Source organism: Motacilla alba, chromosome 10 (genome assembly GCF_015832195.1).
Source record: "Motacilla alba alba isolate MOTALB_02 chromosome 10, Motacilla_alba_V1.0_pri, whole genome shotgun sequence".
In the NCBI taxonomy this organism is placed as follows: domain Eukaryota; kingdom Metazoa; phylum Chordata; class Aves; order Passeriformes; family Motacillidae; genus Motacilla; species Motacilla alba.
In genome coordinates this window covers 20,001,818-20,026,391 of record NC_052025.1, presented here as the reverse complement: position 1 = coordinate 20,026,391, position 24,574 = coordinate 20,001,818, and the positions used below count along the sequence as shown (strand labels likewise).

General features: G+C 57.7%; 3 protein-coding genes across 6 annotated transcripts in view; 1 reads left to right on the top strand and 2 right to left on the bottom strand.

Annotated features, from left to right (window-relative positions):
* SPG11 (SPG11 vesicle trafficking associated, spatacsin) overlaps positions 1-5,476 on the bottom strand; it is a 29,545-nt gene extending 24,069 nt beyond the window's left edge. The window contains exons 1-7 of the mRNA XM_038147015.1: positions 5,162-5,476; positions 4,064-4,248; positions 3,087-3,314; positions 2,398-2,578; positions 1,714-1,851; positions 585-1,042; positions 221-366 (exon numbers count right to left, since the gene is read on the bottom strand). Of these exons, the coding sequence (XP_038002943.1) occupies positions 221-366; positions 585-1,042; positions 1,714-1,851; positions 2,398-2,578; positions 3,087-3,314; positions 4,064-4,248; positions 5,162-5,367 (1,542 nt within the window). The 5' untranslated portion in view covers positions 5,368-5,476. The remainder of the gene's footprint in view (positions 1-220; positions 367-584; positions 1,043-1,713; positions 1,852-2,397; positions 2,579-3,086; positions 3,315-4,063; positions 4,249-5,161) is intronic.
* A 580-nt stretch (positions 5,477-6,056) lies between these two features.
* CIAO2A (cytosolic iron-sulfur assembly component 2A) lies at positions 6,057-8,813 on the top strand. Its single transcript, XM_038146902.1, has 5 exons — positions 6,057-6,226; positions 6,662-6,826; positions 7,341-7,390; positions 7,699-7,744; positions 8,373-8,813. The coding sequence occupies exons 1-5, from the start codon at positions 6,103-6,105 to the stop codon at positions 8,468-8,470; spliced, it is 483 nt and encodes a 160-aa protein (XP_038002830.1). The 5' UTR covers positions 6,057-6,102; the 3' UTR covers positions 8,471-8,813.
* A 4,124-nt stretch (positions 8,814-12,937) lies between these two features.
* Positions 12,938-24,574, bottom strand: part of ADAMTS7 (ADAM metallopeptidase with thrombospondin type 1 motif 7) — a 35,307-nt gene continuing 23,670 nt past the window's right edge. The window contains exons 20-25 of one of the 4 annotated variants that reach the window (XR_005258147.1): positions 23,941-24,093; positions 22,562-22,735; positions 22,072-22,218; positions 21,807-21,966; positions 13,777-14,893; positions 12,938-13,545 (exon numbers count right to left, since the gene is read on the bottom strand). Coding sequence is in view for 3 of the 4 variants with exons in the window: in XM_038147169.1 (XP_038003097.1) it covers positions 14,748-14,893; positions 21,807-21,966; positions 22,072-22,218; positions 22,562-22,735; positions 23,941-24,093 (780 nt within the window). In the remaining variant the exon portion in view is untranslated. Of the gene's footprint in view, positions 14,894-21,806; positions 21,967-22,071; positions 22,219-22,561; positions 22,736-23,940; positions 24,094-24,574 lie in introns of all 4 variants that reach the window. The other 3 variants (XM_038147171.1, XM_038147169.1, XM_038147170.1) reach the window with 3 other exon arrangements.

Below are 24,574 nucleotides of genomic sequence, written 5' to 3'. Positions count from 1 at the left end.
TTTATTAATGCGCATTCACTTTGCTGCTGTACTTCTTCCTTTGGGTTGCTCATCTGCTTGGGGTTTTACTGTTTATTCAATAACTAAACCACCTCCTTTTGCCCCTAGGTTTGAGGCACACTTTTAATCGTGTCTAAACCCACACTGGCGTTGCTCAACTGCGTTCAACGCCTGGAATACAGAGTTTGTCACGTGCACCACCTGAGGCAGCTTTCCTCACCTCGAGGGCGTGGATGGGAATGGAGCACCTCTCCCACCCATTGAGGTGGCACAGGGCATCCACCACCCCGGCGCTGCCAAACATCATCAGCCTGGTCAGGAACTCCTCCTGAGTGACCCCAAACAGGACCAGGGACAGGCCACGCTCTGAAGGACACAACCAAGCCATTATTAAAGATAGAGCAGCCCCTTTTTGGGCAGCAGCATTTCTACCCACTGCTGCTTCCAGAAGAGCGAGGCAAGGCTGCAGCGGCTCCATTTGCATCTCCCCCGAGCAGGAATGCAATGGAAGTTACCCACCAGCAGCCAGGTAAAACACTCCAATCCCCTGAGGCAGTGTCTCGGGAGAGTTTATGAGCCCTCACCTGTCAGCAGCAGACACAGTGGCACCTCTGCACTGCACTCCACATAGACACTGCTTCTGCCAAAGTGGGAGCACGTCACACCCTGGGACTCAAAATCCCAGAGCGCCAGAGACAGCCCCGTGTCCCGTGCCTGCAGCACGAACACAGCCTTGGCTCCAGTCACCACTTTGCACTCCAGCTTCACCGTTTCCTGGGCTGCTCCCACGGGGATTTGTGCCCACTGCTGTCCTGCACCCCCCGGCTGGCCTTGGAGCGCCGGGGAAGCCGCCCACGTGACAGCCCGGGGGACAAAGGCCACCATCCTCTCTGGATCCTCACAAACTTCAGGATCGTGATCTTCAAGATGGGTAAAAAACTGATACCAAGGCAAATTCAAGTCGTTCACCAAATCTGGAGAGCCTGGTGGTTTTCTTCTCCTCACCCTGTCCCACAGTGAGGACAGGTGTGCCTTCCAGGACCTGCCGAGGGGACAGAGTCACCTGTAACACCAGGTACTGCCCCAAGAACAAGGCAGGTAAAGCTCTCTCAGTCAAATAAAATGCACTCAGAGCTCATAAAATCCACCCACCATCCTGCATTTTAACCTTACCACGGCCTCCTTATTTGCATTTAAATACTCCCTGCAGCCGAGCTGAGTGAGCACAGCTGCATCAGCTGACAACGTCCATGTTCAGCATTTCTAGTGAAAAGTTTTCTTTTCCTCACAGAAAATGCCAATTAAAGTATAGTAGAACAGATAGTTATACATAAATTATAGTTACAGACAGTTATATATAAATGTTCTACTATTTTTAATTGATAACTATTTGTTATCAATCAAAAAACACAGAACAGAATTAACTGCAAAACTGAACCTTTCTCAACTACACACCAAGCCATAACTGACATGCTTTATTAGCACCAATGCTCCAAGACTCACAGGTAACCCCTAAGCAGCAATTCCTGTCTGGAAGCTGTCCAGTGCCGTACCTAAAGCTGTCTTGGTGCACCCCAAATTCAAAACACTGACAGCAGAATGGCTGGTTTTACCTGCCACAGCTACAGCTGAAAAAACAAGTCAGCAGTTTGTTCTCAGTGACGCCAAGGAGGCAAAGGCCAGCCTGTGGCAGGAGGTGCTGCCCCCCTGTACCTGTCTGTGCGGAAGGGCAGTGGCAGGAGCTCCATGCTGTGCTCAGAACTGGCCAGCTCATCCTCGTCCAGCCCCTCCGGAGGCTTCACCGGAAGATTTTCAGGATCTCTCTTACAGAACAAATGTTCAGGGAACTGTCTGTAAAGAGATAAATATGAAATTTCACCTTGCTCACATGATTTAAGATGTTTTTTTCATGTTTAACTCCTCCAGGAGCTCTGGGTGCAGCTTTCTCTCAGGGTAACAGGTGAGCCATCAAAACCTGATGCTCTTTCCTGTGAGGTGGACACCACCTCTTAACTACCAGCTGGCCCCAACCCAGCAAGCCAAATCAGCACAGCTGTACCAGCACAGTTTGATAATTCCACACCCCAGAGCATTTCTAAAAGGTTCTACCACCCACCCCCGGCACTGAGAGCACCTCATCTTCCTGGAGAAAATAGGAATGGCAAGACAAAGCCTATCTGCTTGTTAACAGATTAAAATAAAGAGATGTTATAGATACAGTTTCCTTCGTGACAGAGAATAAATTAGAGCAAGCAATGCAAGGACAATCTTTAAACCAAGAGGGAGTTTCTGCTCTAGCACAGAACTGTGAGCGAAAAGCTGCCAGCAGCCCTGTGAGGACAAAATTCAGGAGCTGTGAGGCTCAGGGCAGCCCAAAGCCCTCCCCTGGAGCCGTACCTGAAGTAGGTGTTGAGCTGCACAGCCAGGGCCCGGTGGCAGCTGCTGGTCACCACGGCCGTGCTGAGGTCAGGGGACACTGCCAGGGCAGCCAGGGGGGACACAGGGGCTGGGCCCTGCCCGGCTCCCAGGGCTACACCCACCTTCCCCAGGGTGGCACCATCAGAGCAGTCAAAGATGTCTGCAAAGAGCATCAAGGAAAAGCCCAGGGCGGGAGTGAACAACAGCAGTTACTCAGCAGGGGAAGGGGCTGGATTTTGGCTCCAGGAGGAGGGAAAGGCATCCTGACTTCACTGTGCTTTAATGTGCCAGAGAAGGTGACCAGGGGCAGGTTAAAGCCAGCAGCTGGGGGAGCTGACAGGCCTGAGCCCCTGCTCATCCCAGCACAAACCTGCCTCCCAGGCTGCCTGTGAGCCTGCAGGTCACTTCTGTTTCAGTTCAGCCTTGAGGTGACAGCAGAAGCCAGCCTGTTACACACAGAGCCATGAATCAAAGCCCTCGATGAAACCCATAAATCCAGGTGTGCATAAACCCTGCACACACAGATGTGGCACTTCTCTACAACAACCAGGACTGGACAACCTTCTCTGCAGGCACCACTTCAATGCCTGGAAAGAAATTTCTGCTCAGCCCTGAGAGCAGAGAAAAGCAACTTTGCTCTTCCAGATGATCTTCCCTGCAAAGGATACAAATCCAGCCAGCACTGTCCAACAGGAACAGGATCCCCCTGCAGAACTGGGAGTCTGCAATTCTGCCCACAGCTCCTGCAGGCAGAGCCAGGGGGAAGCAGCCACAGGCCTCTGGGGGTGAGCCCTCCCCAGGAAAGGTCAGGTGCATGAGGAGAAACTGGTTGAGCAGAAGTTTGCACTTGTTGTTTCCAAAAGACAGAATCTTCACAGAGGAAACGGAAGGCAGATCTGCAAATTTAAACATATTTAAATTTCAGATTACAGCCAGCTGGACTTTTGATTTGTAAATGAATCCCAAGAAAATGACAGCTCAAATTCACTGCCCCAGCTGCCATCCTAACAGAAGTTGGGGTGGTTGGTTTTAAATCTCACTTTCTGCGCCAGAGGCACTAATTCTAGAACGATTTCCCAAAACTTTTTATGTGGCTTTTTCAGCGGACAATACTATGAAGAACATAAAAAATCAGCACAAAATAGGATTTCAGTCAGCACTGAGAAGAAAAGCTACAAACCTTGGAAATAAAATGTTTTAGGAAGGGAGACTGTTTAAGAACATGTAAAACACCAAAGGCTCATTCTAACTGCACACTATGTTTGCTAATTATAAAATACAAGGTTAAATGTTTAATTAATCTTTGCAGGGTTATTGATGAGCCCTGTCTCTCTTTTCTTCCCATCAGTCCCAACATTAAAGTTAAAATTTGAGACAGCAGGGTTGCATATATCTTATTAATTTTTAACTCTGTACCACTCAAACATGATCTTACAAGAGTCTAATTCTTTCTGACAATGTCACCTCTGAACACAGAAATGTCCCCATTGTTCTTCAAGCCCATAAATCCTGCTGATCCCACTGGATCAGTGTGGAGGTACCTGAAATTCCCTAGAGCTCAATCCTACTGCCTGATCCATCCCCCAGGAGCAGCAGAGGCAGAGCTGCAGTATTTCACACGTGCCGCACACTGGAATTTACTCACTAATGCATTTAGCTTCCAGGAGCTTTCTCAGCGTCTCTGCCTCACAGCTGTGCAGGGAGCTGGGGCTGTGTTTTCCATCTTCTACGCTGAATTCATAGACAGACAGGTCATGGCTTTGAGCAAGAGCCAGCAGCTTTGTCTTGCTGGACTGCGAAGCATCATCTTCTGAGCTGTCCCAGGCGAAGCTGAAACATTCAGGGAGGTTGTGGCTTTATTCCCTCTGGCCACTTCCCACACTGACCATTCCGGGTGTGCACTGACTGGGGACAACCCCTGCTGCCACCCCAGACCCCAGCACCCAACTGCTTCATCCCTGGCGGGACAGAGCCTGAGGAACCCCAGCTCCTCCTCCTCCTCCTCTCCAGGATAAAGGGGCTCCATCCTCTGCGTTTTCCACTGCAGCCACCCAGGGCGCCAGGGACGCTCTGCTTCAGGAGAGCTCCAGCACAAGGCAGAGCAGAACACACCGTCCACTTCCAGACTTCTCCCTGGTTTTGGGGCCAAGAACCTCGCCGGGTGTGTCACACTGCTCCGTGGTGATGGGGAGGGGGCAGAGAGCCAGGACACTGGGGCTGGGAGCAGCCTGGGACAGTGGCAGCGTCCCTGCCATGGCCGGGGTGGCACTGGATGGGATGTAAGGTCCCTGCGAAGCCGAAGCAGCTGGGGCTTCTGTGCGACACAGAACGGCCGGCCGGTGCTGCCGGGCACTGCCGGGGCTCAGAGCTAAGGCGTGGCCGCGCTTTCGGCTCAGCACGGAAGCTGCCAAAGCAGATGCTGAAGCCACCCCGCGTTACAGCCACCGAGTGTCACCCGGGCTGGCCGCGAGCTGCGGGGGAGGGAGGCGCAGCACTCGGGGCACTGGGGCGTGAAGCCAACGGCCCCACAAACCCTTCTTGTTTGCTCTGGGATCAGCTGCCGCGAGCACAGCCAGCCGGACGGACAGACACGGACAGGCAGACAGACACCCCCCGACCGGACAGACAGACAGACACCCCCCAGCCGGACGGACAAACAGACACCACCCAGCTCCGCCGCGGCTCCCGGAGCGCTCCCGTTGCGGGCCCGCTGCCCCCCCGGCCCGGCCCGGCCCGCACTCACTCTTCCCAGGCTCCCGGCAGGACGCTGCCCCGGGCCCGCCCGGCCCCGCCGGGCCCCAGCGACTCCAGGCGGATGCCGCCGGCCAGCAGCACGGTGCCCAGGGCGTGCCGGGCTCTGCTCAGCCGCACCCGCGCCGCGCCCCGCGGCTGCCCCGAGCGGGGCACCAGGAGCACACGCAGCTCCGCCCGCGCCCCGGCCGCCGCCATCCCCCGGCCCGGCCTCAGCGCCGCCCGGGCCGCGCCGCCGCCATGCCGGCGGGGCCGCCGCTCGTTCCGGTCAGCTGCGCGCCGGGGCGGGCGGCGCGACTACAAGCCCCAGCATGCACCGCGGCGCAGCAATGCGCGCTGGGAGCTGTAGTTCCCCCCGGCCCGCCGCTTCAGCAGAATTTTCTTTATTTTCTCTATGTAGAATTCTCTGTCTATTTTCTCTGATCCCTGTTGCAGATGGATCCCCATGGCATTTCTGTGTCCCCACTCTGGGGCAGCGGCTGTCCTGGGGTCCCTCTGTGTCCCCACTCTGTGTCCCGGGGGTCCCTCAATGAGCCGGAGCTGTCCCGGGGTGTCTCCGTGTCTCCTCTCCGTGTCCCGGGGGTATCTCCGTGTCCCTCCGTGTCCCCACTCTCTGTCCCCATGTCTCCCTGTGTCCCTTCGTGTCCCCACTCTCTGTCCCCGTGTCTCCCCGTGTCTCTCCATGTCCCCGTGTCCCTCCGTGTTCCCACTCTCTGTCCCCTCTCCATGTCTCCGTGTCCCCGTGTCCCGCCCCGCCCGCGGCTCCGCGGGGCACAGCGCGGTGGCGGCGAGGCCACGCCCCCACACGGGCGCGGTCCCGCTATCCCCGCTCCCATTGGTGCTTCGCGGCCCCGCCCCCGCGCGCCATTGGCCGGCGGCTGCCCCGCCCAGGCGGAAGTGCCGCGGCCCGCGGGCCGATGGCGGAGCGCGGCCATGGCGCTGGCGCTGGCGCTGCTGTGGCAGGCGCTGGGCCGCGTGTGGCGGAGCCCCGCCGGTAGCGCCCGCCATGCGCCCCCGAGCCGCGCCATGGAGCACGACAGGGCCATCGAGGTCTACGGTGACTGCCGCAGGGCGCGGGGGCCGCGGGGGGAGCCCCGGGCGCGGTGCCGTTTGCCCTTGGGGGGCTGAGGGGGAACGCGCGGGCTCCTGAGGGGGCCCCGAGGGGCTGGGAGGGAGAAAGGGCCTGCTTGGCTCGTTGGGATCGCTTGTGGCTTCCAAAGAGTGCAACGCCAGCAGTGCCGGGAAGGGGTGCTGGTGAAAATCCCTTTGTGCAGCCCAGGGAAGATTCCTTGGGGTGCTGGTGAAAATCCCTTTGTGCAGCCCAGGGAAGATTCCTTGGGTGCTGGTGAAAATCCCTTTGTGCAGCCCAGGGAAGATTCCTTGGGTGCTGGTGAAAATCCCTTTGTGCAGCCCAGGGAAGATTCCTTGGGTGCTGGTGAAAACCCCTTTGTGCAGCCCAGGGAAGATTCCTTACCGTGCTCGCTTGTATCAGATATAATCCGGACTATCCGGGACCCGGAGAAGCCCAACACTTTGGAAGAACTGGAAGTGGTGACGGAAAACTGCGTGGAAGTGCAGGAGATAGGGGAGGATGAATATCTGGTCATCATCAGGTTTACACCAACAGTACCTCATTGCTCCTTGGCCACTCTCATCGGTGAGATCCCTTTAATCAGACCCCAGACAAAGAGCTCGGGGGCCTCTGAGGCTGTCTGGGTGCCATCAGTCCCACTGCACCTTCAGTCCTGCCTGGCTGTGTTGGTTTGATCAGGAATTGCAGCTTGAGAGCCCAACCACCAGCGCAACCAAACCGAAAACCAAACCAAACCAAGCAAAAAAACCCCACAAATCCAGAGAAATGGGGACTCCCATCTGTTTGTGTCATGTTAGGGGATCTCTTCAAAGAGAATCTCTCAAAACTCTGCTGGGAAGTGGTACAGAATTCCTTCTTTGCATTCTCCCAGTTACTTCAGTAGTGTTATTAATTGCCAATTTACCAGCTCTTAAATTTAGTAAAAAAAGACAACGTTCTGCTTGTCCCCTGTCCCTCCGTGGCTTGTGCTGCTCAGAGTACAAAAGGACATTGTCAGCTGTTAAACATGGATTCTCTGCAAATGCTCCCCAGACCTTGAATTTCACAGGAAAATCTCTTTTGTGCTCTCTTTTAACAGGCCTTTGTTTAAGAATAAAACTTCAGAGATGTTTGCCTTTTAGACACAAGGTAAAGTGCCTGGTTTGAAGCCTGTTTTAAATTCCCTGAATGAATGGCAGCCCCCCTAAATTAACCACAGACAGACCTTTGGAGACTCGACCACAGTAATGTCAGGAGCGCGGTAATTGCGCGAGCATCGCCGCGGTGATTTTGGGGTGGTGGCTCTGTTTGTGTCGCTGCTGGCTCCACACTGAGCACTGCAAAGGCAGCAGTCCCCTCCTGTGGCAGCCCCGTGTGAGTGGGGGGACGGGGTTTTCCTCCAGGAGGAAAGCGTTCCGCTGCTCTGGCGCCCCTAACGCCGCTGATCTCTCCTCCAGCTGGAAATCTACATTTCCGAGGGCACACATTCCACGGAGGAGGACAGTGAGTAGAGCCTGTGCATGCTGCTGCTTCAGCCTCTCGTGCTCTGTCCTCTGCTCCCCTGCCTTCCCACAAACCTTGCAAACCCAGCGGCATCCGGGTGTCCCCAGGGGGCTCTGTGACCACCTGCTGCTTGCTGGTTTGGTTTTATAACAAAACCCCCCAGTTCTGGCAGGGTTTGTGACAAAAGAGGAGTAACCGACACGAGGAGCTGCCTCAGCTGTTGGTGCCACTGTCCTGAAGTCCCCACGCCAAATCTGGGTGTCTCTCAGGCGGGTTTTGCAGCACCTGGGTGATTCCAGCCAGAGCCAGGCCCTGTCCCAGCAGCTCTGGGGTCCCAGCAGCGCCAGCTCGAGCTTCAGTGCCTGCCAGAAATGGGACACTGTGGCTACAGGGCTGCAGACTGAACCCGGGCCACTCATTTACCCTGAATTTCCCTCTTGCTTTTGGGATACGCCACTGGAACACCTCACACCCTTTCCCTGAGCTGGAGGAGTGACAGGAGTTATTATTTCCCTCGTTGCGTCCGAGCCTGCATCTGCCTCGTTGCCCATTTCCCAGTAATGCCCCTCTCTGCTGATGTCCCCGGTGTCCCTGAGCCCCCCTGAGCCCTGTGCTGGCTGTTTTGCAGTCAACAAGCAGATCAATGACAAGGAGAGGGTGGCAGCAGCCATGGAGAACCCGAACCTGCGCGAGATCGTGGAGCAGTGCGTCACTGAGCCCGACTAGGGACCCAGCCCGGGGCCAGCCCGCTGCAAGCTGAGCACATCGGAATAATCAAGGCCTTGGGGTTTATACTTGAGTTGTTTTTATCTTCCATGTGGTTTTTTTTAAAGAGAAATTGTTTATAAGATAGATTTAAATGGTGAGGAATCAGTCTCTGAAGAAAGCCCGGTGTATAGTGCTGGAAGTTTGTAATTTTTGGTGTCCAGAGGAATATTTTGTGATTCAAAGCAACACATCTGCATTGCCTTCTGAGAGACGTTGTGATACGAATTCCGTTTTGCAAGTTGAATTTCTACATTGTTTCAATCACTGCACTGTAAAAATAAAACAGATTCTTGTACTGAAATGCTGGGTCCTGAATTTGTTTGGGTTTTTTTTTAAAGATCAAGTTCAGATTTCTATTACAGAAATTAATTTCATTCAGCTTCTTCTGTGTTGATAAACATTAAAGCTGAAATTAATTCAGAAGAAGAATTTAGAGCTGAGGGGCTGGACTAGAACAGGAAGATTTTTACTGGGACACAATTCCTGCCAAATCCTCGTGCTCTTTTCCCTGTTAACGTCTCACATTTCTGATTCTGGAAGCTCTGCTTCGTAACCACCCTGAAGGTGAAGTTTCCCTGTGGACGAGAACTTGATCCTGCTTTTCCTTCTCTCTTCCCTGCAGTGTGGGAGGTGGCAGCATCCCCCAGCCCCTCCTCCTGCTGGCTGCACTGTCCCGCTCCTGTCGCTGCTCCTGTCACTGCTCACCTGGAGCACCCATAGCATTTCCAGCTGCCCACCTTTCCCACTGGGGCCGTTCCCCAGGGCTCCTCGCAGCAGCTCTGGCTCTGAGCGTGGATTTACCTTTCCCAGCAGTTCCTCCTGCTCCTCCTCCCAGGCAGGTATCCAGGATCTGCTGCCGTGGCTCCTGAGGGTTTGGGAGCTGCTCCTCCCTGCAGCGCTCCCTGCTTTGTGGCTGTTCCACGGTGAGAGATCCTTGGGGCGCCGTGCAAACATCCGTGGGGATTTCAGGGATTTGTGGCCGTTTTAATAAACCCCATACAGCTTCCCTGAGGGCATGGAAGCATGGAATGGACCCAGCATTATAAACAGGGAATGTTCCCCTTGGCAAAGCAGTGAACTGCTCCGTGGCACCGCAAGGCCCCTCCCATCAAGTGTCAAATTAGCTGAAAAATTAATTAAAGGGGGAGGAGAACAATCTCCTTTTTTTTTCCACAGGTTCGTGCAGGTGTGAAAAAACACTTCTCAACTCCAGTTACTCAGCTTCAATTAAATTTCGGTTAAATTTCAAACTCCTTTGCAGCCTCATGGACAGATGTGCCAGCACAGGGGACACGTCCTGTGTCCCACCCCACGGCTGGGAAGGCAGGTCATTCCTGCAGGGATGCACCAAATGCTCCAGGAGCCTGAGCTGCCGTGATCTGCTGGCTTCTTTCCTGGAATTTGCTCCTTTTTTTGCCCTCCAGCAGGGGGGTTGATGTTTTCTTTTCGGAACGCAGCTATCTCTGCCGGCACGGAGGTTCTGTGGATCCTGGGGCCACGAGATAGCAGCTCCTCTCCTGGGGGCTCTGTGTGCCCCTGCACAGCTCCGTGCCACCACCCAGACTACACTCCCAGCTCTGCCAAAAGCTCAGAGGACAGGGAACAGGATGCTCTGGTGCCACTGAGGACTCTCCTGGCTCCTGCAGCGCCCTGGAGTCCTTGGCCCTGAGGGCTTTGTGCTGGGGCACAAAAGGTTAAAAGCTCTTCTCCAGAGCAACAATTTGGGAAAACGGGCCAGATCCCAAACCCAGGCCTCTGGAACCAGGGATGTTCCCAGTTCCTGGGGCAGTGGAGCATGGCTGGGGCACTGGGGGGTGACTCCCAGGAGCTGCTCCGCTTCCCAGCGTTTCCAGTTTCACTGGGCTCGGGATTTGTCCCTCCCCGCCGCTGCTGCCCCACGGACCGGACCGGGGTGGGCAGAGGCTTTGCCATCGGCCTGTGGGGACACTGAGGTGACACAGGAACAGCCAGGGAGCAGGACACACCGAGGACAGCTCCAGGGGGATCCCATCGGGCAGGATTTGGGGTGCTGGCGGAACTCGGGACGTTCCTCCAAACCCGGGAGGACACACACACGGCCCACCGCCCTCACCTGGAGCAAAAAGTCCTAAAATTGTTCCTTGGGATTACGAAACCTTCGCATTTACAGCGGGGAGGGACAACTGCAGAGGGCACCAGCGACCCACGGCACCGCTGTGCCGGGAGGAGCCTCCCGGGGACCCGCCCGGCTCCGGGACCAGCCCGGGGACCATCCCGGGGACCCAGCCCGGGGACCCGCCCGGCTCCGGGGCCAGCCCGGAGACCAGCCCGGGGACCCAGCCCGGGGACCCGCCCGGCTCCGGGACCAGCCCGGGGACCAGCCCAGGGACCCGCCCGGCTCCGGGACCCAGCCCGGGGACCCAGCCCGGGTACTCCCCGGCTCCAGGTCCATCCCGGGGCCCCCCAGCTGCCCCGTGCCCGTCACCAGCAGCGGCCCTGCGGCTGCAGAGCCCCCGGGGCTTTGCTGGAGGAGCTGCGGACAAGCTGGAAGCGGAGGAGCGGACAGGCAGGGGCTGAGCTGAGCAGGCTCTGCCCTTTCGGGGCTGTTTCTCGGGGGGGGATCACGGAGTCTCTGAGCTGCAGGGGCCGGGCTCCCGGCGGGTACCCCGGCAGGAGGCTGCGCTCCTGGGGTCACCCCTCTGCAGGGGCTCGGAGCAGCCCCGAAGGGACGGGGAGGCGCAGAGAGCTCAGCGAACCCCCAAAAGTCGGAGCTGGGGGAGCTCCGCTTCCTTCCCAGCGGCTCGCCCTCCAAGCAGGAGGGAGGGGAGCGCCCCGAGCCCAGGCTGAGCCCCTGCCTCGGCTCAAACCTCAGCCCAGCAGAGACATCCCCACCTCGCTGCCCCCAGGCTGAGCCAGCGCCATCCTGCTGCCGCTGTGCCGGAGCCCCGGCGCGCCGAGCGATTGCCAGCAGCCCCTGGATTCCTGCTGGCGTCTCCAGGGCTGAAATCCCGTTTCCATCCCGGAGCTGCCGGCTGGAGGAGGAGGAGGGCCGGGGGCTGCTCCCCTGCCCCCAGGGCCGCGCAGAGCGCTCGGGTTTGCACACACTTTACTCGGGGTGTAACTCGCTCGCCGCTGATGGCTGCGGAGCAGTCGCGGGTGGAGACAGAGCTATTTTCGGCTATTTCTAAATGCTCACACCCGGCCGAGCCTTCCCTCGGTGCGGGGCAGGGCCGGGGGCCGGTGGCACATGTGGAACAGCTTTACTAAATTTCCCAGCCAAAGGATTGCTCCGGGTGAGCAAACACACCGTGCCTTGGTGCCAGCTGGGGAGCGGGGCAGCTCCTTGCCCTCCCTCCCCTCTTTCCCTCCTGCCCTTTCCTGTGCTTTACTCCCCACCGGGAGTGTCCTTCTGCGACGGGCAGTCCCGGGCTGAGCTGGGAGCCGTGGCCGGGCTGCAGCACCCCGAGCTGGGTGGGTGGGTGAGGGCTGTTCCCTCCCGGGGCAGCTGGCAGGGATCGGCTGCCAATTAAAATCCAAACAAAAAGATAAACCAGTGGGTTTTTCAAATCCTTCCCTTGCTGTCGTGGCTTTGCCGCCCCTCTGTGCTGTGCCTGTGAAGCCTTTCTGTGCAGCACGAGGAGGTTTCACGAACAAGAGGAAATGAACCCGTTTCTTATTATTACTGGAAAGGACAGGCGGGAGCTGAGCTGCTCCTGGTCCCTCTGTTTCGCTGCCTCCTCGCCTGCCCAGCTTGGGACCGTGCCCCTCCCAGTCCATGGTGAGGGACTGGCGACCCCTCTGGCTCCTTGGGAGCTAAAACCCCCCAGGTGAGCTCATCTGGGCTGGACAGAGGCGCTGGGTGAGCTCTGAGAGCTGTGACCGCAGGTGCTCTGCCAGGACAGCCGGCAGCTCCCGGGGCTGGGGAAGCACTTGGAGCGTCCCCGAGGGTCTGACACAAACAAGCTCCTCCACCAGCAGCTGCTGCCGCTTCCCAACCAACGAGCTCCTCTTCCTTCCTGTCTCCAGCGTGGAAATGAGGTGACCAAGGCAGGCACAAAGGCCTGACTTCTGATCTGAAGCCAAGAGGCTCTCTCAGAGAGTCTTCCAGGGGACCATGGAATCATAGAGTGCTTTGGGTGGCAAGGGACCTTAAAGCCCATCCAGTTCCTCCCCCTGCCACAGGGTGAGACTGGCATGGGCTTTAAGGTCCCTTCCCACCCAACCCATTCCACGATCCTGTTTCAAGCATCTTTTGATCCACGAGTCCTTTCCTCCTTTCGCCCCACTGCAGCAGCTCTGTCTGAATAACATCCTGCTTGTGCTGAGACAATAAAAGCGTCTTTAGCAGAAGAAAAAAGGCATTTCTACATCCCATCTGAGCCTGCCCTCTGTCCGTGGGAAGCCGTTCCCCCTTGTCCTGTCACACCAGGCCCTTGTGAAGAGCCTCCTTCCAGAGACACTCGCTGGAGGTGCCTCACTGAAAGAAAATACTGCAGATATTTAAGCCAGATGTGTTTTATTGTCACCGATAATGCAGTTTCTGTGCTGGTGGGAGGCCTGGCTTGTTACATGAGTAAAAATGGCCTGGTGTCCCCCAGGAGGGATTATCCCGTGCCCTCAGCCAGCCACAGCTGGGCCCCTGCGCGTGGAGAGGCGCTGCAGAAGGGGCTCACCAGGTCCTGTGCCACAAACAAATTGATTTGCAGAACTGATCTACCCCATCAGCCCGGCTCAGGTTTTAATCAACAAATCCCAGTTGCAAAGGGCAGCTGTGAGTGGTTTTCAGATGCAAACTGATGGTTCCTTCCTGCTGCCAGTGCCTGAACCATCTCCAATTAGCTGAAAACCTTCGGAATTCCCCACGGGGAGGAGAAAATGTGAACCGCACCTGCTTCCTTCAGTAAGTGTTTAATTTAACACACTTTGTGAGCTGTGGCCACAAGGGTCATCCCTTTGCAACCCTGGGAGGGTGACAGGGTGTGGGACAGATGGTGCTGCGGACGAGGAAACCAGGACTGGACACAGGTTCTTGGACCATAAAAACTTTACACCACCTTGGAACGGAATAAAGCACAAATGGTGAGGTCATGGCTTGTGTTTTACATACAAATCACTCGCAGGAATTTCCCTGTTTGGGCCGAGTGCTGCTGCCCCCGCCAGCCCAGGGAGCTGCACCTGGAGCTCCAGCCTGGCTCTGCCCAGGCAGGGAGGATTGCCCTTCAAGGTCCCCCAGTTTTTGGGCACCCTCCACAGCCTAAAATAGTACTAGGGAAAGGAATTCCTACCTAAACGCTCCTGCCCTCCTCCAGAGACCAACCTGGCAGGAATCCCTCCCCGAGACAGCGAGGGATTTGTTCCCACACTGCTCTGGGAGCAGGCAGTAGAGGCTGTGCCTCAGAGTAAATTGGATATTCTAGTTAAAAATCAGCTAACCTTAACAGAGGAGAATCTAGATAAGCAGGGGAAAAAAAAAGGGTTCAGCCTGTGAGGCCACAGAAAAACACCTTAACCAAGCATTACACTGCTACACATACAGAATTCCAGGGACTGAGCACCTGGCTGCCCACGAGGGAGGGTGAAGCCAGGGCAGCTTCCCTCTCCTGCCCAAATGCATGCAAGGGAATGCCCTGGTGGACTCCAAAGCTCGGTGTCCCTGGCCCCTCTGCTCCAGAGGGACACAGCAATGGCTTGGGCAGAGGAAGCCAGCAATGGGGAGACAGAGCCCTGCACAGCCCCAGCTGAAACTGCAACTTTATTCCTCTGCCCTGCCTCCACTTCTCAAATTAAATCTATCTAGCTTCAGTGCGTAAACATTTTAATGAAAATTACAGGAGTGGGTTGCCAGCTTCAAGTCCCTTAAAGGAAAAAAAAAAATATAAAATCCCTACCCCAAAGGGTCGGCAGAGCCGGTGGAATGCTGGACGCTCACCTCGGAGATATAAAATAATAATAAAAATCAAGGTTTGTGCTGGCCAGCCAACACCTTCGAGAGGCTGCAAATGTCAAACGATAGCACCATAAGCGTTTCTGAGAGGTCTTCCCCAAATTATTGCTGCTTTCGGTCCCCCTTTCCCCCCGCCTCCCCGCCGGTGTGCCGGGGCAGGCTGACCCCGGCAGCATCCCCCTGGAGCGAGGTGGGGAGCAGCGGCGCCCAGCCGCGGTCTGAGCACCGTGAGACAGCGGCACAGAGTCGCAGAGCCACCGGTCCCGGCCACGCGGAGCCGCCGCGGGTGCCGGCAGCCCGGGCCCAGCGCTGTCACCTGCGGGCCAGGCGCTGGTGGCCGCGCTGGTGGCCGCAGCTGCGGCAGCACTGGGCGCGCACGGTGCGCAGCTGGCACCGGCCCAGCAGCCGCAGCGTCTGGCAGAAGGCGAAGCTCAGCCGGTCGCGCTCGCAGGGCACACCTGGAGGGGAGGAGGAGCACAGGAGGGTGTCAGCGCCGCTGGCAGCGCGGTCAGCGGGTGGCTGGTGTGGAAAGGAGGCGATGGTTGCTGTCCCTTCCAGCCCAAACCCAGCCGGGGCTCTCTGGAAGCTGGGAACGCACGGACAGGGCCGAGCCCTCCTGCAGCCCCAGGGCGTCTCTCTGGCGTTCCTGGATGATCCGAGCCCTGGCAGGGGGGGGGGTCACAGACCCTGGCGTGCAGCCAAAGACCCATGTGGCTTTGAGTTTGACCCACGGAACCAGTCACCAACTTTGTATGAAGAATTAAATGAATTAAATGTCCCACAGGTTTAGATAGCACAGTAGTGGTGATCACAGGGTGAAGGGAAAAGTTTTAAGATTTTGTACGTGGGGGTTTGGGACTTTGTGCAGGGGGATCTGAGGCTCCAAGATGGAGGAATCAGGGCGTGCCCTGCCCTTCCTCCTTCTTCTTCTTCCCAGCCTCCATGGTTTGGGTGATGTTGGCACCTTCAGATTGGTCTGGAGTAGAAAGTCACTGTCTAGCACAGGTGATGGGAATTGGAACATCACTGTAAATATCAAATATGCAGCTTATAGTGTAAAAGACACCACCAGCCCCGTGGGAGGGCAGCGTGCCCCTGGCTGAGCTGCTGGACAGATCTCAGCAGGCCAGACAGAAAGTGTTCCAGATAACAATTAATAAACAACCTTGGGAGCACCAGCCGAACACCTCTGACTCCTTCTTGGACAGCCGGGGTGGAAAAAGGGACTTTCTAACACAGTCCCGGGGTCGCCCTGATAGCGGCGACCGGGACACCCATCCCCAGCAGAAAGCACACCTGTGCTGCTGCCAGCAGCTCCAAAGCACCCACCCAGGGCACAGAGCTGAGCTGCAGGGGACAAACCCCCCGTAGTGTCACCCCCTGCCAGCCCCCAGCCCCCCCAGTGCCAGCGGGGCGGCGGAAAGCCCAGAATTCATTATCCTCTGAATGGTTTTGGTTATTTTGAGAACCTGCATCATCTGGTTGGCTTCCTGCAGGTGTCCTGCAGCCCTCAAAACAACTCTGGGGCTGCTCTGAGGATGGCCTTTGTTTTGGGAGCAGCTGCTCCAGAGGCAGCCCAGGCCCCACCTGGGCTCAGTCCAGCAGCACAGACCCATCCCCAAACACACATGGTTTACATGAATACAGAGCTGCTTTGTTTGAGTTTTGATTTCCTCCTTCTCTCTCTCAGAGCAAGGCACAACTCGCTGAGCCTGCAGCTTCTCACCCAGTGGTGTCAGACCTGCTTAAATTACATTGACTCAAAACCGAGCCTGAGCTTAAGATCTAAGATTCTGTGATTCCAGTTTTACCTCCTGTACAAGGAGCTAAAATAGATGACAGCTTTTCTCTGGAAAGGGCAGAGCTGGTGCACTCTGGGGCCAGTCCCCCATGGGCACCCTCCACCAGGAGCACGCAGAGCAGGGACAGAAATGGGGCAGGGAAATGGGATTTTGTCTTTCTCAGGACACTTCTCTGCAGGGACAAGGCCGTGACCCAGCCAGGGGAGCTCAGGCTGACCACTGGCCCTCGCCCTGTCCCCTCTGGGAACAAAGGCAGTGCCGAGGGAAGGGCCGCTGCCCCATTCCCACGGGAGGAGCTGAAGCAAGGGATGTGGCAGATGCAGAGCAGAGACCTCTCCCGGTTTGGGATTTCAGCCACAGCCCCCTCCCCCAGCCCAGCAGTGAGGAGGTCACTACACTGCTCTAAAACTTATTTTCTGTTTCAGCTGAGGTCTTTCCTCCCTGCCCACTGAGCTGCAGCTCTTTGTGCCCAGCCAGAGTGTCCCCGTGCCCCCAAAAAGCAATTTATCACTGGTGCTGGACCAACAGTGCTGAGAGAGCGGGATGGAGGGGATCCCAGCTTCACCCCACACCTCAGCCTGGGGGCTCGCTCCAGCCCTGCCTGCTGGGACACCAGCAGTGGGTTTCCCTGCTGGGCGAGCAGAGCAGGTGAGAAATCTCTGCAGAGCCCAGGCCAGGTGTGCAGCACATCCCAGAGCTGCTGTGGGGGCACCGGAGCCACTGGAAAAAGGGAAGTGCTTGTTGGTGCTGTGCTCCACGGAGCTGTCAGGATAATATTCCCTGGGAGCATCCCTGTGGCTCCACAAGGCACCCCCTGAACCCCCAGCCCTGCTGCACTGGGACACTGGAGCACAGGAACTCAGGTATTGGGATTTGCTGCAGGACAGGGATGGCTCAGCAGGGCTCCTAAAACACCTCAGGGGTTTCCCATGAGAGTGGCAATCAGCCTGGATGCCCACGGAGGGGCGGGAATGTCCTGGGCACTGCTGGGGATGCTCTGCCCGGGCAGACCCTGCCCAGCCCCTCAGGACATCCAGCAGCTTCCTAGAAAGTTATTTATGGATCACAACCAAGCTGCCTCCTGCCTTCCTTGGAAAGAGCTGGCAAGGCTCACACTGGGAAGCTGCTTTCCAGGCTTGGAGAGAGGGTTCGGCTCTTTCCTGCTCCCTCTGCAGCGGGTCAGCACCCTGGGCCCATCAGGAAATTTCTGTCCCTGCACCGTGCCCCGGCAGCGCCACCCTGCCGGGGGTTACTGCTCTCTGAACACCTCCCCAGCCACCCAGGATGGGATCGCTGTGCCAAACAGCAGGGATGGGCTCGGGCTTGGGGAGAAGAGCCACCACCCTTGGCTGCAGGCTCTGCTGACCTCACAGGAGACCCCAGCAGCACCCCGGGGTCCAAAGCCAAATGACCTCACGGATCACAAAATATCCAGCTTGGAAGGGACCCACAGGGACCATCCAGTCCCAGCCCTGGCCCTGCACAGGACACCCCCACAATCCCACCCCAGGCCCGAGAGCGTTCCCAAGGCTCCCTGAGCTCAGGGAAGCCAGTGGGAGTCGTAGAGGGGTTGAGTTCCCATCGCTTTCCCAGATCCTGCTGCAGTCTCAGGGTGGATGCGTGCGGGGTCACGCTCAGGTCTGAAAATCTTGGCTGGGCTTGGGATTCCTCCCTGGAATTTGGTCTTGGGCAAGGGAAGCTGTAATAAGCACTTAATTTGTCAGCTCTTCAGAGAGGGACCTACAGAACCCGCCCAATTTTCATTGAATGCTTTTACTGCTATTTCTTTCTATTAACCATTTTTTACATAATCCTCACACTTCATTTGGAAACACGCTCCGTAAGTCCCTGCCAAATTTTAGGCTAAAGAAATAGCTTAAAGCAGGGCTTTAAAAATCCAGGCTAAGTCAGCACATTAGAGACTGAAAACCCCCACTTTTTTGGGGGCTGTTTTTTTAGGTCACTGTGGAAGTCGCTTTAAATTTCATTTAAGCTTCTGCCAGCCAGACCTAAGCTTTTACTTTTATTCCTGGGAAAAACAAACTTCCTGGAACACGTTTTGCAAAAACAAGGAAAGGTTGAGCTTGGAGCTGAGCTAGCAAATCCAGGGAATTAGGCTGCTGACCTCTGGCCCTCGGGATGCTCTCGGAGCCAGGGCTGAATTTAACAAGTAAATTATCCCAGGGTCCTGCTCCGGGGCTGAGGAATGATGGGATGGGATGGAGGGGATGGAGGAGATGCAGGGGATGCAGGGGGTGCAGGGGGTGCAGGGGATGCAGGGGATGCAGGGGGTGCAGGGGATGCAGGGGTGCAGGGGGTGCAGGGGATGCAGGGGATGCAGGGGGTGCAGGGGATGCAGGGGGTGCAGGGGTGCAGGGGGTGCAGGGGATGCAGGGGATGCAGGGGATGCAGGGGGATGCAGGGGGTCCAGGGGATGCAGGGGGTGCAGGGGATGCAGGGGATGCAGGGGATGCAGGGGATGCAGGGGGTGCAGGGGGTGCAGGGGGTGCAGGGGATGCAGGGGGTCCAGGGGATGCAGGGGGTGCAGGGGATGCAGGGGTGCAGGGGATGCAGGGGATGCAGGGGATGCAGGGGGTGCAGGGGGTGCAGGGGATGCAGGGGATGCAGGGGGTCCAGGGGATGCAGGGGGTGCAGGGGATGCAGGGGATGCAGGGGTGCAGGGGATGCAGGGGGTGCATCCCCACTGACACGGCCACAGCTGGGAAAACTGGGACAAACCCACAAACCCCACAGTTTTCAGGTGTCAGCCCCACTGCAGGCAACATCTTTCCCCTACATTTTATCAAAACAGGGAGTCCTTTCTGCAGCATCCCTTTCCCACTGACTCCTGCTGTTAATTAGCAGTTAATTAATTGCTCTCCATGCCTCACTCAGCAGCACCTCCTGGCCTCACCACTTGGATAGGGACTTACACGCTCAAATGGCAGAGAAAATTGGGATTTGCTGCAATTATTTCCCACATGGATCCCTTGTGGATGAACTCTGTGACTTGCAGAACCACGAACAATTTAATTTCCTTGCTCAGAGCGAGCGGGAGCACCACGTTTAATTGCCAATTAATTGAAGTACAGCCAGCCCTGGATAAGGAGCCAGCAAACAGGAGCAGTGGGACAGAGATGGTGTCAGGGACTGACCCCGTGTGAACAGAGCCCTCACTCCTTGGCCCCCAGGCACTGCTGCTCCCAGGCCACAGGCTGGGCTCCATCCCTCTCCCAGAGGAGCTGCCCCACTGGATACACACTTGTCCTTCAGCCAGTGGAGCCTGTACCTCATCCCTCTGGAATTCCAGGCTGAGACACCTGTGGAACAGCTGTGTTTGCTGCTGGAGCCAAGGAGTGGCCCCATCACCTGCCTGGGGCAGATTTGAGGAGCTCAGAGACCTCCCTGGCATCAGATCTGGAGAAATGGGCACGAGAGAACTGCTGATGAGCACCCTGCTCTGTCCTGGGCAGCAATGTGTCACCACCACCAGGATCTGCTGTGTCCAGCACAGCCACCACCCTGCAGTGGCCAGCTGAGTGACCAGCTCCACTCACCCTGATGCCTCCTCCAGCACACAGCAATTCCCACTTTTCTGCTTTAAATCTGTCTGATCTGCTGGACAAACTGCCGCAGGCTCAGCTCCTTTCCACGACACCATAAACAAGCCCCAGATAAATGTCCCCAGCCTCTGGAGCATCACACTGGGGTGCCCACGGCTCTGAAGCTCCCAGGAGCCATCTAAGGACACCCTCACAGCTGGCTGCAGCTGTAAGGCAACATGCAAAAATAACCTTGGTGGAATCTTCAATTAATTTATAACCTGGCAACAGCTCAGGACTCTGGTTCTAATTAATGCTGACCTCCTGTAATTGAGGAGCCGACTTCTGTGAGATGTTTCTCTGTGCTTCATCTGTTCCATCTCTGCTCCAAATCCATCTCATAATGGTTTGAACATTTAAACCCTCCTGGGGTTATTGGCACTTTTGTGTCCAGGGAGGACATGACCAGTCACAGAGCCAGCCCTGGTTCTGCTGCACTGGAGCACCTCGTGCCAGAGGAGGGAGAGGCTCCTTGTGCTCCTCCAAAAACAGGGATTGCTCCAGCCTGAACCCATCCTGTGCAGTAAAGATCCCCTGAAGCACAGGAAAGGGCTGGAGTTACATTTATGTCTTTCTGGGAGCCTTTGCCTGTGCATTTACACATCTGGGATTTCCTGCCATGTGAAAGTTTTGTTCCCCTTCATGCTTTGGCTGGAAACGTTTGTATTTCCAAGAGGCGTTTCCTGCCCTGGGCTGCAGCCAGAGCATTTATGTCATCTTTGATCCAGGATTTTACCATTTATTTGTGTGCTTCCTACACATCTCAGTGGTTATTCTGGTCCAGCCTTGGCTCCACAGCTCTCAGCACCAAGCCTGGCACGGAAATTTTCCCCTGACCAAAACAGCCGGAACCGCGCATCGTGTCTTGAGCAGGGCTGACTCATCATTTCCTAAATGCTGGAGTGCCCCGTGGCCCTGCAAAGGCTCCAGAAAACGAGCAGATTCATGGCTAAAAACATCCTGATGGCCAACGGTGCCAGTGCCCAAATCCCAGTTAACCAAGGCCAGCGCTCCTGCCTGCTCTGGAACTGGTGTTGGGATAAACAACAAGAGCTGGAAGGCTGGAATGGGTGTCCCAGGCTGCAGAGGGGACATCAGGGACATGTGGAGCAGCCATGGGTCTGGCTCCTCCATCCCAGGCACCAGCTACTGCTGCCCCCCTGCCCCATCTCTCAGCCCTCCCTTTGTCCTGCAAACCTCCTGGGGGTCCAACAATACTTTCTGGGCAGCCAAAGAGCTTTTCTTCTGCACAGACACATTAAAGAGATAAAGCTGGTAAGTGACTGACACGCTGATATCAGTGGCATCTAATCCCTCATTATACTGCTTTTCTGTAAGTGCTGTTAACCCTTGCAGTGCCCAGATTTCTGTCTCCCAGGGAGCTGCCTGGAGCTTGGGATGTATCTCTGTGAGTAGAAGAGGGAGAAGAAGCCAAGTGAGTGCCCGTGGTGTGGCCAAGCACTGTGGCTGCAGCTGGGGCAGGTAAATGACAAGCAGGTTGACATGGGGCTGGCTCCCTGGAGCACCTGCTCAGACACACCTGAAGATGCTGAGAAATGCTCCTTTATTCCATCTTCTGATGCTGGGCCCAGCCTGTTTCACAAGTCTGGGACTTTACCACTGAAGAGCTTCCTGAGAGCTCCATCACTGGGTATTCCCCTGTGCCTTCCTTTTCCTGAATGCCCTGTTGCCTCTGGACGGGGTCCCTTCACCCCACGGGGTCCCTCGGGTGTCCCCGTGCTGGGTGACACTGCTGACCCCAACAAGCCCATCCCAGCTCACGTCCCTGCCAGCAAAGCCCTGCTCGGCCCCCTGAGGGACGGATGCTCCGGACATTTACAGTTCCAACATTCCCACCGAATCATCAAGTAGCCGGGTCAGCCTTACACAGCCCACGTAGGAACCACCCACTCCATCTCCCCACACCTCCCATGCCATCCTCCAGCCCAGTTTCGCCAGCCGCCCACCTGGCTCGGAGCTGTCGCACTCCTGGGGGTTGCACTTCTGGGTGCTCTCCGGCCACGGCTCGTGGTCACACAGGCTGCTGTCCTCCTCGGCCACCCCGGTCCTGGTGTCCATGCACTTCACCTGGCGCCGCTGGATGCCCCCTCCGCAGGGAGCCGAGCACTGCGGGGACGCGGGGCTCAGGCTGGGGACGGCCCCAGAGCCACCCCGGGTGCGGGGCCGGGGTCCCCATTCCCTGCGGGTCCCTGCAGGGCACACCCCGCTCACCTGTCCCCAGGAGCCCACCACCCAGGTGGTGCAGGGCTGGCTGTTGCAGGGCCGGGTGCTGTTGGGTCTCAGGCTCTCCTCGCAGCGCCCCGGCTCCGGGCACGTCACCAGGCGGGCCTGCTCCCCGCCACCACAGGGCTCCGAGCACTGCGGGACAGAGCCGGCAGGCTGAGCGCTGAGCCCCTCTGCCCCGCACACAGCTGGGCCAGGGGAGGCTCCAGGGACCGCTCAGAACCCCGGCAGAGCCCAAAGGGGCTCCAGGAGAGGGACAAGGCATGGAGGGACAGGACACGGGGAATGGCTCCCACTGCCAGAGGCAGGGATGGATATTGGGATGTTCGGCAGGAACTGTGAGGATGATGAGGAGGAGCTGGGATGGAACTCCTGGATCCCAGGCAGTGTCCCAGGCCAGGCTGGACGAGCCACCTGGGATAGCACAGGTGTCTCTGCCCGGCAGGGGTGGGCTGAGCGGTGCCCGGCCAGCCCGTACCTCTCTCCAGGAGGACGTGTACCAGTCCAGGCACGGCGCGCTGTGGCAGGGCAGCTGTGCCAGGGGCTGTGCCAGCCTGGCCTGGCAGTGGAAGGGCCGCAGCAGCCGCTGGTCCCTGGTGTCAATGCAGTGAACGTCCCGCACCTTCGTGCCCCCGCCGCAGCTCCTGGAGCACTGGGGAGGACACAGAGCCACCGTGGGGAGGGACACAGAGCCACCGTGGGGAGGGACACAGAGCCACCGTGGGGAGGACACAGAGCCACCGTGGGGAGGGACACAGAGTCACCGTGGGGAGGGACACAGAGCCACCGTGGGGAGGACACAGAGCCACCGTGGGGAGGGACACAGAGTCACCATGGGGAGGGACACAGGGCCACTGTGGGGAGGACACAGAGCCACCATGGGGAGGGACACAGAGCCACCGTGGGGAAGGACACAGGGCCACCGTGGGGAGGGACACAGCAGCGTTGTGGGGAGGGACACAGCAGCGTGGTGGGGAAGGACACAGAGCCACCGTGGGGAGGGACACAGCAGTGCGGTGGGGAGGGACACAGAGCCACCGTGGGGAGGGACACAGAGCCACGGTGGGGAAGGACACAGCACCATGGTGGGGAGGACACAAAGCCACCATGGGGAGGACACAGAGCCATCGTGGGGAGGGACACAGAGCCACGGTGGGGAAGGACACAGAGCCACCGTGGGGAAGGGCAGCGGGGCTGGGCAGGGGGGATCCCTGTGGGGATGGCAGGTGACCCCAGGGACACGCTCTGCCCTGCGCTGGGTTCAGCTGACAACCCACCTGCTTCCCCCTGTTGCTCCAGGCCAAGCCAGAGCACAGTCTGTGCAGCCCATCTGTCACTACCAGCCCTCTGAAACCAGCTGCTTTCCAGCTGCAACAGGAGCAGTCTTTGTGCCTTAAAGAACTGGTGGCCCCAAGGAACAGCGACCACCCAGAGCAAGGAGGGCTGCTCCCCACCACCAACCCTACCGAATTCACCCAACCCAACTGCCAACAGCCCCTGGCAGGGCAGCGTGGCCAGAACATGTGACAAATCACAGAACCACAGAACGGTTCCCAGTGGACCTTAAAGACCACCTTGTTCCAAGCCCCTGCCACGGGATGACACCCGCTAGACCAGGCTGTCCAGCCCCACCCGACATGGCCTTTCATCAAATCACTTTGTTTAGCTTTTACAAATTCCCGACTTTTTTACCAGCCCAGGACCAGGAAAAATGAAAATACTGTGGGGTGAGTAGTTTAAGCCCCGTGGCGAGCGCAAACCTTGACCTTTGGGAGCCACGGGGCAAGAGCCCTCCCCAAGACCCCGCACCCTGTCCCGTGGGTTTTGGGGAGCCTCCCTCCCCGCAGGGCGCCGTACCTTGCTCCAGTTGCCCACACGCCAGGCCGAGCAGGGTCTCAGGGAGCACCTCCGGGCGGGGACGGGCCTGTCGGCCGCGGGACAGCCACCGTCAGCGCCACTGCTGCAGCGCACCGGCCTCCAGACCGCGCCCAGGCCGCACGTGGCCGAGCACTGCAACACAGGGAACGCTGTGCACCCCAAAAACACCCAGCTGGGTAACACCGGGAACGCTGTGCACCCCAACAACACCCCAGCTGTGCTGTGCACCCCAAAAACACCCAGCTGGGTAACACCGGGAACGCTGTGCACCCCAACAACACCCAGCTGTGCTGTGCACCCCAACAACACCCAGCTGGGTAACACCGGGAACGCTGTGCACCCCAAAAACACCCAGCTATGCTGTGCACCCCAAAAACACCCAGCTCTGCAACACAGGGAGCGCTGTGCACCCCAAAAACACCCAGCTGGGTAACACAGGGAACGCTGTGCACCCCAAAAACACCCCAGCTGTGTAACACAGGGAACGCTGTGCACCCCAACAACACCCAGCTGTGCAACACAGGGAGCGCTCTGCACCCCAAAAACACCCAGCTGTGCTGTGCACCCCAAAAACACCCAGCTGTGTAACACAGGGAGCGCTGTGCACCCCAAC